General features: G+C 42.3%; 2 protein-coding genes across 2 annotated transcripts; both read left to right on the top strand.

The window, feature by feature from the left end:
* The first annotated feature begins 64 nt into the window (after positions 1-64).
* LOC103376261 (protein PXR1-like) lies at positions 65-1,265 on the top strand. Its single transcript, XM_008306638.1, has 3 exons — positions 65-540; positions 618-748; positions 1,123-1,265. Exons 1-3 carry the CDS (start codon positions 403-405, stop codon positions 1,154-1,156), a joined length of 303 nt encoding a protein of 100 aa, XP_008304860.1. The 5' UTR covers positions 65-402; the 3' UTR covers positions 1,157-1,265.
* Positions 1,266-2,944: 1,679 nt separating this feature from the next.
* On the top strand, positions 2,945-11,095 carry LOC103376262 (WD repeat-containing protein 88). Its single transcript, XM_008306640.1, is given in 9 exon segments — positions 2,945-3,043; positions 3,692-3,802; positions 4,324-4,412; positions 5,212-5,275; positions 6,273-6,411; positions 6,483-6,611; positions 8,601-8,845; positions 10,273-10,371; positions 10,973-11,095. Coding segments are annotated over 9 exon segments (1,098 nt in total).
* Positions 11,096-11,590: the final 495 nt, after the last annotated feature.

Consider the following 11,590-nt stretch of genomic DNA (forward strand, 5'->3'; position numbering starts at 1 on the left):
TTCCTCCTGGAGACGCACGTCACAAATGGTTATTTCAACATAAATGGTGTGTTTTTGTACTTTTTATGGCGTTTTGATAAATATCATCACCTTCCCTCTGGTTCAGAGGGTTCAGAAGTCCTTAAAATCAGGTAAACTCAGCCACCAAAGTAAGGCCAGAGACCTAAAGTCAGGGACACGAGGACTCTCACAAAACAGCAGGAACTTGCTGCAGCTTTCTAAATAACCAGATTGTGACAGAAATCATTATAAATATCTGACATAAAACTGCACACTTTGGTTGTTCAGGTCTTTTGTGCAGCGTTTAAAATGTTCACTTAAATATTTTCTCCTGATCTGACTGTCACACAAACAACTCGACTTGGGGCAACATTCAAAGGAAAACCAGATGTGTTTGTACAAATGTGGACTAACCTCCGCCTGCTGTTCCCCTGTTCAGCCAGAGGAGGCGCCGTCAGCGAGGAGCAGAAACCCAGCAGGAGGAGCAAAGACAAGAAACACAAGAGCAAGAAGCAGCACAAACACAAGAAGGACAAGAAGGTAGAGCAGTGACGGTGAGGTGGGCAGATGAAAGCAGCTGCTGCTTCTCTCGACTGAAGCTTCTGTTTTGTCTGCAGAAGAAGAAACAGAAGAAGCACAAACACAAGGTGAAGCAGCAGAAGAAGAGTAAGAAGGAGGCGTCGGACAGCAGCTCAGAGGACGACGACGACGACGACGGACACGTGTCCACGGAAGAGCTGCTGAAAAGGTCAGAAACACCTGAGACTCACCTTATGACGGAGTTTCATCTGCAGACGTTCACCGATGACTTATCAGCTGGTGAACTAGCATCCAGCTGTTTCACTGATTCATCGTCAGAGAATCAGAGCCGTTTATGGATGAAACTGTCTAAAGCCACTGACTGCACTTTCTCAAGCATCCTGATTGTGTTTAGTTTCTGAACACAAGCAGCTGCTCAAGAATTTTACCCCAAAAACTGCAGTTCAGTCTAAAAAAAGAGTGATTTTAAGAAATAAGTAAAGCAGACGTTGAATGTCGTTGAACATTTCCTCCATTTCTTTGTTTTTTGACCTGTGTGTAGTTGTTGATGTGAATCCTTTCATGTGTTTCCTTTGCTTCCAGACTGAAGAGCGTTCGTTCCCATCAGACCTGGTGATGAGCAGCAGCTTTGTCCTCCATGAGGACGTCCATCAGCAGACTGCACATCGATTTAAAAAGCTGCTGTCATTTTAAATGATGGAATAAAACATTGATTACTAACCGTCGTGCAGCCTCGGGGACGTTTGTGTCCTTAAGGTCCTGAGTGTGAGTTTTTATTCATCTGATAATCAACAAGTCCTCTGAGCATTTAGTGGATGGAAAAGAATTCATTTTCTTCAATGCAACAGTGGAAATATGTGAACAAACACTGAAAGCATTAAAACCCAGAGAGTGGATGAAGACTTGGTGCCGATGATGTGGGCTGAAGGTTTTAAATCAGTCAAAGTGGAATATAATACCGATGGGAGCATTTTTGTCTTTAACATCCAGAGTGTGAGTTTTTATTTATTTAAAATCTGACTTGCACCAATAATAATGAGGCCTTAGAACATATTTAACACCTGCTGTTGCTGATCACTGTGACAGCTTTAAAAATCTTCTTAGGATTTAGTGTACGGAAAATAATTCAGTTTTTGTTTTTTACAAAAATGAGAATGATTTTCTAGTGTTTTGCGACGCTGAAGTTTCTGTCCTGAAGGGTTCGGGTTCGTAAGGTTTGTAGAGATGTGAACTTCTTTGATGTGTTGCTGCTCATGACTAACGTGTCCTACATCATGATAATCCAAAAAATAATCCCCTTGAGCATTTCTTATATAGACAATATCGTTATTTTGTTGTTGTTTTTACTTTTTAAATCATAAAAACCAGCAGTGGCTTTAAAACAAAATAACAGGGAAGAGTTAAAGTCCTGACAGTGAATATTTATTAGTTATGATCAAGGCTGTTGCTGGTTTAGCAGTTTTATTGGTGAAAACTGAAGATCACATTAATATAAAATATTTTTATGGCTGTTTTTTTTAAATTTTTTATTGCAGTCATTTTTGTCAAAGTCCTCAATGTAAGTTTATTTTCAAAATCTGCATGAAAATTGCACATCAGAATCAGTGTTGTTGGTAATAATTCATGTATTATTATATAGATATACAATGTAAACCCCCCCCCCCCCCCAAAAAAAAAAAAAAAAGTTTTGTTTGAAAAAAACCATTTTTTAGTTTTCTTTCCATAAAACAAGGCTGAATGTAAACAAACTGGCACTTAAAAGGTTTAAATCCTGAAAATGAATGAATATTTGGAAGATTGTGATCAAGAATCTTGAAAGTGGAAAAAATATGAATATATAATATTTGATTGTTAATCATTGACATGGAAACGAACAATCCCAAAAATCAATGACTATTTGTTTGTTATCAGGATGGATGTTGGTTGAAACGCACTCAGTGAAGGTGGATGAAAACAAGAATATGTCATATTTTTATGGTGGTTTTTTGATGCTGGTATTTCGTGTTAAGGTCCTTGACTTTAAGGTCCTATCCTGAGATGCTGTTGATGCTTCCTGCTGATTGTTGTGTAGTTTTGACTCTTCAGGGGCTGTTTGGAACAATTAAGGAGAGACATGAGGAGACGAAAACATGACGTACTAAATGAATGTAAAACATTGAAAACACGAAGAAGATGATTCATATTTAGTGTAATTAGTTTAAAACTAGTTGTCTTCATCAGCGGAGGCTCCGTTTCCCCCTGAACCCTTCACTACACTGTGAGAAGCCGTTTTTCCGACCGTTCCTGAAGGCAGCACTGCTTCCCGCCGGTGGTGGTAGTGTTGCCATGGTAACTGCCGCCACTGACAGCTTGGCTAGCTGAAGCGTCTTTAGCCTAACAAACGTTTTACCCAAAGTCTGGGGTAATGTCGTCTAAACAGCTGGACCCTCTGTCGGTGGAGGAGCCTTCAGGAGGCGGAGAGGAGCAGAGCGGAGCCGCCGGAGGGTGGCGCCCCGAGCCTCCGGTAAAACACCCCTAACCGTTAGCACGGCGGCTAACCTTAGCTCAGCGGCTAATGTTAGCTCGGCGGCTAAGGATGTGTTTAAGAACAGGAAAGAACAGACTCAGAGCAGTTATCTAAAGTTAGAAATAACCCTCAACCAGCCACAGCTTCGTTTTAAACACCAGCTCACTGCAGGTATTTAAATACTTCAGTAAGGTCTGACTGAGAGGTAGTTTTACTGATAAATATGTACATACTCAGTAGTACTGGTACTACTCTGAGCTAGCTAAATGTTTCTGTTTAACACTGTTCTGTTCTGACAGCAGAACTGCAGTCTAAATACAAGATTATACTGGTTTTATCTTTTATCTGACAAAGTTTGTCCAACATTAAGGTTTTATATTCAAACAGAGGGATTCATGAATTACATGACAGATACTGAACAGGTTTACCAGCTACAGGGTTAGAACTGGAACCGCACAGACACCACAACACAACACAACATGACCACTAACACACAACACAACCACAAGCATTTAAAAAACAGCACAAGGAGACACCAGAGGCCCTCAGGCCTCCTGTGGTCTGTTCAGTACAGTCAGTGACCAGTGTTGTGTTGTTGTGTTTGTGCAGTGACCAGTGTTGTGTTGTCGTGTTGTCGTGTTGCAGGTTCCAGTGAAGCTGCTTCCAGCTCACAGTGACTCAGTAACAGCAGCTCGATTCTGCTGCAGCGACAGATTCATCCTGAGCTGTTCCTCAGACTGCAGCACCATCCTCTGGGTAAAACTGGTAATACTGCAAGTACTGGTGTAGTAATACTGGTAGTACTGGTAGCACTGGTAGTATTAATACTGATAATACTAATATTGTTTCTAATACTAATTATACTGATGGTGGTACTGCTATTGCTAATAGTACTGATACTAGTACTGCTGCTGCTGTACATGTTCCACATACTGAGGGACTAGAACCCTGCAGAACGCTGAGCTTCATCCTAAATGTTCCTGTCCATCGTGTTTCCATCAGTCTGCTGCTAACTCTTACTGTTCTTATCTCAGTACGCTTTATTCTGTTTCTGGGTCCTTTTAATCTGTTTTATTAAATTGCTGATGTCGTGTCATTATTGTTCTTGTTCCTTTCTACTCTAACCATACTGTGTCCTCTCCCTGCTCTGACCTTCCATCTCCTGTGGACCACGTTGAGCTGCACTAAGCGTGGTGGAAGCTGCTCCATGAACACAGTGGCAGCAGCTCTCTGTAGTTCCATGTGGATGAAGCTGTGTTGACCTCTGACCTCTGCAGGACGTGGACAGCTGTCGACCTCTCAGGACGTTTGATGCAGTCCACAGTAAGACCATCAGCAAGGTCGCTGTGATCCCCAACAGCAACAGGTGAGTCTCCCCAACCTGGAGATTTACAGTCAGCTACATTCTAGCAGGTCTGTAACCTGCTGGACAGGAGAACCATCTCATATGAAATCTACCAAATCTGACCAGAGTTCCTCCAGAACCTCCTCAGAACCAACTGGTTCTCTATCTGCAGTAACTTTACGTTTCGAGTCATTTTCGACTCAGTCGTCAGAGTGTAAATGTGACAGTAAACGGGGTAAACAGCCATGTTCTTCTGTTTGGTTCTGCACGGTGTATCAGTGGTTAGCACCGTCACCTCACAGCTAGAAGGTCGCCGGTTGCCGTCCCGGTGAGGACACCCGGGATCTTCCTGCGTGGAGTCTCCATGTTCTCCCCGTGCAGCGTGGGTTCTCTCCGGGTTCTCCGGCTTCCTCCCACAGTCCAGAAACATGCTGAGGTTAATTGGTGATTGTAAATTGTCCGTAGGTGTGAATGTGAGTGTGCTTGGTTGTCTGTCTCTAAGTGTAGCCCTGTGATAGACTGGTTACCTGTCCAGGTGAACCTGCCTTCACCCTGAGTCAGCTGGGATAGACTCCGCCCCCCATGACCCTGGTGAGGATGAAGGTGTAGAGATGATGGATGGATGGATGGTGTTTCTTTATGGGATGTTTTTTTTAAAATTATTTTTGTCTTTTCATTGTGTGAAGCAGTTTGAGTTTAATCTGGATGAAAAGTTCTCTACAAATGAAGTCGTGTGGCTGCATCATGGAGTCTCCAGCAGCAGTGATGTGACAGTCTGCTGCAGACAAACAGATCCAGGATCAGTGTTTGTGTCTGTCAGGATGGTGACGGCGTCCTGGGACCAGAAGATGGCGCTCTGGGATCTGGAGACGGGACTCACTCTGGTAACCTGCAACCTGCTCCACACGTCTGCTCACATAACGTAGAAACAAACTGCACTCAGAAAGGACCGTTTACGACCCAGTTGGCTCTCAGCTGTTTTATTTATCAGTCTGGTGGTTCTGAACGCTGGCGGCTCGGCCTCTATGTGTTACAGGCCTGTTAGGTTGTATTTTAGATCATTTCTGTAGGTTTGAATCAATAATATGTAAATTAGTGAGATGAAATCACAGCAGAAATAAGACTGTAGGGTCTAAACCTCAGTATTGAACCGTGGTGGGTTACGTTCACAACATCACTGAGTGGTTTTAGTATTCCTTTACTGGTAGAAGTTTTGACTTTTGGATCTCTCTTTGTTTTCTGCATTTGTCTAGTTATTATTATTGTTGTTCTGTTTTATAAGTTCACATGAAAACACTTTTTTTCTGTGTTTTCAGGCAGGAAAATAACAGAGAATAAAGGCAGCAGGTTAACTTCTTACCCAGTTTAGTTTTATTAGACTTTCATTTATCTAAACAGAACAGATATTTGGGTTTATTAGATGATCAGAAATAACAGAAAAGGACATTATCTATCAGATAACAGACTCAGTGTCTTTACTGTTTTCTGTCCTAAACTTTCACTTTAACTGTATTTTTTATGCTTTTTCTCAATGTGAGCTACAGAACTACAGACACATCCACAGCATCATGATGTCTGAATGCTGTTATCGTGGGATGTATAGTTTGCCAGGTTGTAGTTAATTTTGGACATTCTCAGGATCTGTCAACATTTATGTCTTATTTCAAGTCATTTTGGATTTTTTTTTTTGATAATTTTGGACATTTTTTAGATAATTCCAAATAACTTAGAGTCACTCTGGGCAGGTTTTTATCAATTATGACAGTTTCAGGTCAGCAAGAGGTGGAGAATACGAGGCTAGAATGATCCATAGAGACACAATCAACACATTGAACATCTGTATTCTGATTTTGTGCTGACGTTCTGCTTCTGGCTGTGCAGTGGAAGTCGAGGCAGGCCGGCCTGCTCACCTCCTGCAGCTCCTCCTCCGACGGCCGGCTGCTGGTTTGTGCTGCAGATCCTCAGAACGTAGTTTTCATCTGCGACGCCTCCAGCGGACAGACGCTGCATCACGTCAGCGGTACGCCAGAAGGATGCTGTAGCTCAGCATCAGCGTCTCTGGAGTGTCACTGGGTGTGTTTTGTCCCGCAGATCACCACCAGTCCACCGTCACACAGTGTCGCTTCGACCCGCAGAGCCAGAGAGTCGCCTCGGTGTCTGCAAACTGAAGCCTCAAACTGTGGGACTTGCTGGCTCAGAAAACCACCGTGTCCATGGACAGGTGAGGAATAGCTGATGGTCCTCTGTCTGTCATGCCATGAAGGCTTTACTCTGACAACACAGGCGCTGGATGCTGCATAAGGTTCACCGTCACAGCAGAGCTCACACTGAGCAGGACTGTCTCATCAACAGTCTGAACCAGAAAAGGAAAGGTCCTGAGACCCGTCACACGTCCTGGTTCCCTTCGGTTTATTGTTTTAGTTCTGGTTTTGTCAGGGTTAAGGAGCCCGTATTTCCGTCTTAGTTCTGTGTTAGATTTTTTTATAGCTCATTCTGGACAAAGTTTAAGTCAGTCTGAACAACTGTTGAGTTATTTTTAACAACTTCTGAGTCATTCAGGTTTTGACACGTTAAACAATCCGTTTTCTTCTCTTTGCTTCCTCTTGCCCTTCAGTGGGCAAGAGGAAGCAAAGGTCAGCAAACTTCAGTTGAAATCATTTTGGACCATTTTTTGTCGTTTTAAATACGTTTCAAGTACTTTTGGAGTCATTTAAAGTGATTCTAGACACAACAGAAATATTAAACAGTCCGTATTCTTTATTTCTGTTTCCTCCATTTCTCCAGTGTTCTATATATACTTGAGTTTGAGTCATTTTGGATCAATTTTAAGTCATTTCTGACTCTTTTTTGTCATTTTGGACACATTTCAAGTCATCCTGGACTCATTTTGACACTTTGGACAAACGAGCTTGACCTGTAGAGACACAACAACACATTTAAGAAGTTTTACATATTCTTTATTTGGTTCCACCTATCATCCAGTGTGTTGTAAAGCCGTTTTACAGTCCACAGTCATACTCGTGTAAATTTGCACAATTTGGGCTCTTTAGAAACTACAGCCTGTTTAGATGCAAGTATAACAAATGAATGATACCAAAGCTCAGAACCAGACGTCAGCTTCTCGTTAACCGTCAGCTCTGAGCAGCGGGGAGTGGCCGACAGACGTTTCCGGATCAATGAAACTGAACAGAAACGTGATTTCCATGTGATTTAATAAATCTGGTTTATCCCTTTATGGGGATACGTGACCTTTGATTTAGTTTTTATATCAGTGCCAGTATCACTACCTCACGAAAAAGGTCACTATACAATGTTCCAGATACTTTATAAACGCTTTGGTACTGGTTTGCATTGAACTCCGTGTTGATGTGGGGTTTTTTTTTAGATCAGAGCCAAAACCACGACCCCCAGAACAACAGTACTAGATGAACTTTATGAACGCTGTGTAACTGGCTGTGTATCATCACCTCAAACTGAAATGTTTCTAAATAAATATTTTTTGTTGCTTTTTCTTTTATTTATTATAAATTCCCTTTTTTTTAACCACAGATGGGCAGGTTACCATATATGGTAGCTTTATTTATCTTGATTTCAAGGGTTTTTTTTGTTTTTTTTTAACGTTACAAAAGTAAAAATATCTTGTAGTATTGTCCAATAACAGCCTAGGGTTGAAATGTTTATTTTCCAAGTATTCCACGGAGTGCCCTATGAAGGGTTGTGCCCTCAGCTTTGGAGTGAGATAAGGAGATCAGAGATAAGGCTCGCTGAATCAGTGACTGCATTTAAATCACTTCTTAAAACCCACTTTTATAGATTCTCCTTCATTAAAGTTCTCTGATTTCTGTTTGATCACTCTCTGCCCATTTATCCATTTTAACATTTGTACTGCCTGTAGTCTCTCTTTCTAACCTCCTGATCTTAATCTGTTTTTATCCTGGATTTTCTCTTCAGCTTCTCTCGTAAACCCCTTGTGTGATGTCGTCCTTTTAACCAGCTTTTAACTACCTGTCCTTTCTTTTATGGTCTGTGTTTACATGTGATTTCATGCACTTTCTATTTATCATTTAGGTTTACTTGTCTTCACCCTGCCCTGCATTTTATGTTCTACCTGTCAAAGCACTTTGTGAATTGTTGTTTTCAAAGGTGCAATACAAATAAAGTTATAATTGTTATGATATTGTCCTCCCTCTTCCTGTTGTTGTTTTCCCTGTAACCATGGCAACGTGGTCTCCGACTGCTGCTTCACCAGCAGCGGGCGCTTCATGTACACGGCCTCCTGGGATAAAACGCTGAAGCTGTGGGACCTGCAGGCTGGAGGGTTCCGAACCCACGGCGGGACAACGCTGGCGAGAGGCCACGAAGGCAGCGTGAGCTCCTGCAGCTTCTCTGCTGATGGTAAGGCCTCTGAGCAAGGCAGCAAAACCAGCCAGCGCCCCTCAGAACCAGCCGGTTCTGTATCTGCAGAACCTTTATCTACTGACCAGAGTTCTACCTTCAGACTGTGAATGTTCCAGAGGTCCAGGTCCTTGAAGTCCACAGAGGAGGGTCCAGATTGATCACCTTAATGGACTTTTTCCATCATTTCTGAGCCTCAGAACTTCACCAGAACAGCAGATAGACACATGACATTTAGGAGGAAGAACACATCTGGGTTCTGCTAGAACCTGACACCAGATCAGTTCTACATCCATCCAGGTGTCTCAGTCTGAACACTGGACCTGGTAGAAACTGACACCAGATCAGTTCCACATCCTGTCTCTCTAAAATGTCAGAAAATGTTGAAATACAAGAAATCAGAGAATATCCACATTTAAGAAGCTACAAACCACAACATTTAGACAGTTTTCATTTAAAGTGACTCAGAGATTGATGACAGTAAAACAATCAACATAAAATAATCAGGTGACTTATTCAAGCTTCACTTCAGGGTTGTTTGGTGTCACTGCTTTGGCTTTGCTGTCATATTGTGTCTCATTTTCATCACTTTCTCGTCATTTTGAACCTCGTTACCTCGTTACATGGTTTTGTCTCTTTTTGTGTCTCCGTTGTGGTTGTTTTGTGTCGCTTCTTGCTGATGTTGTGTCTCTATAGTTACTGGGAGTCTTTCATCTTGTGTCTTTGTGGTTCTAAATTATTTCTACTGTTGAATAATCTACTGATTATTTTAAAGTTCAAAATGCCAAAAAAATACCCAAAATGAAAGGAAGCTTGTCCAGAATGAGTCAGAGTGAAGTTATTAGGCCTTTTACATGTGAATCAAAGGCAGCTGTTGAACACACTGAAGAAAAGAAGGAAGTAAAAGGCAGAAAATTGGCTCTTAAAAGCTGTGTCTGTGTAGCTTCATCCAGGTCATGATAACCTGAAGTGTTTCAGTAGAACGCAGCTCAACGTCTTTCTTTGGTTCTTGAAGATGTTCTCATCCCAGCAGAAGAAATTTTAGAGGAGAGAGGTTCCCCATCTTTGTGAAACTGAAACAGCCACCTGATGAACAGAGGAGGACGTCCACGACTCCACGTATCAGGTTCTTATCATGCAGACATGAATTCAAGATTCACACCTTAAACCTGCGATTCTTTGGTCGGACGTGAGGATGAATCCCTGAACTCCCCGTCAGACACGTAGAGCAGAGGAAACCTGCAGGATGACACGTCTCCAGGAACCAAAACAGTAAACTCTAATCGCGTCTGTGGAGTTTTTAAAAAGGTGAATCTTTGACTCGTCTGAGCTCCAGAGAGGTGGTTGGTCTGCTGGTTTCACTGGCTGTCATCAGGGACAGAACAACAGACCTCTGGTTCTGCTCTGTGTCTTCAGCCGTCCTCAGTTTAAGTGAACCCTGTAGAACCTGCAGCACACTGATCTTGTCTCCACTGATCACCTGCAGGACGGGACGGTTCGGTTGTGGGACATTGAGAACATGAAGGAGATCCCAGACTTCACGCAGAATAAGAAGACTGAAGGAACCGAAACCCACATCCTCAAGGTCAGAGTCCTTCAAGGTTCCTCATCTGTTCTCAAGTGTTCATGTCACCAAGTTCAACCGACTGCTGCCTGTTCGCCTGTTTCAGGGTGTTTATGAGGCCCTGGACAATATTACACAGAAACGGTTTTCTGCTGCAGGAACTAGCAGGACCACCTGAACCTTTGTTCATGTTCTGACTGCAGGAACCTTTAGAACCTCCTTCAGAACCATTTTCAGTCTGGGTCCAAACAGGAGAGTTTGACTTGAAAACAAAACCTGAACTGAAAAAAGAGTCATTGGACTGAAAACATCTGTATTTGACCAAGTGGTCACTTGGTACTGAAAGAACTTCTCTGGAATATAAAACAGACGTCAGAGTTCAGGAGGTCTCTTAGGGAAGGTCTTGTTGTGGGTTTCATAGTTTTCTGAGCTGAAGTGAACAAAGTCAGATGATGAAGGAAACATCAGAACCTTTAAACTGCACAAGACCGATGTGAGATCAGTGAGAAACGGTCGACGCTCAGATGAAGAAGTTTCTCCAGTTTTCATCCAGTTTTAAAGCCACCACACGTAAACTGAAGCACCTGCAGGCTGACAGACGTGAGCTGTGTCTGTGTTTCAGTGTCAGGACTGTGGGAAGCCGTTTCCAGGCTCCAGGCTGCGGAGCTCCGAGCTGCCGGCGCTCTGCGTCTTCTGTCGGCTCAGAACTCCATCCAGGTACTGACTAAAGCCGCCGCTCATGTGACCGGAGGTCAGAGGTCAGCAGGATTCCACCTTTAGAGCTCATGGGCACTTCAGGAGTAACCAGGAAGAGATGAGCAAATCACAGCAGGTGGAAACTTTATCATATTATTATTATTTATCTGTATGGTGAAGTCCAACATCAGCTGCTCACCATCTGGACAGAGCATCAGTATGTGGAGCTCAGAGATCAATCAGCAGCTCCTTTATCAGGATCAACTGGAAACAGCAGACATTTCATTCATATTTTATTTACTCTTTATTTCCTCTCAGATTTTGGACATATTTCAGATGCTTTATGGACATTTTCTTGTTAACTGTCAAACATTTTAGCAACGTGTTTCCACGACACATTTTTGATTTTTCTTACAGATTTGGACCATTTTATTATTTTACTGTAGAAACATTTTATTATCAGTCATGTTTTTCTGACATTCTAATCTTTATTTGGAATATTTTATTTATTTGTAGGACACTTATTAAAATATCTTTCAACTGA

Source organism: Stegastes partitus, unplaced genomic scaffold, assembly GCF_000690725.1.
Source record: "Stegastes partitus isolate 25-593 unplaced genomic scaffold, Stegastes_partitus-1.0.2 Scaffold3746, whole genome shotgun sequence".
Taxonomy (NCBI): domain Eukaryota; kingdom Metazoa; phylum Chordata; class Actinopteri; family Pomacentridae; genus Stegastes; species Stegastes partitus.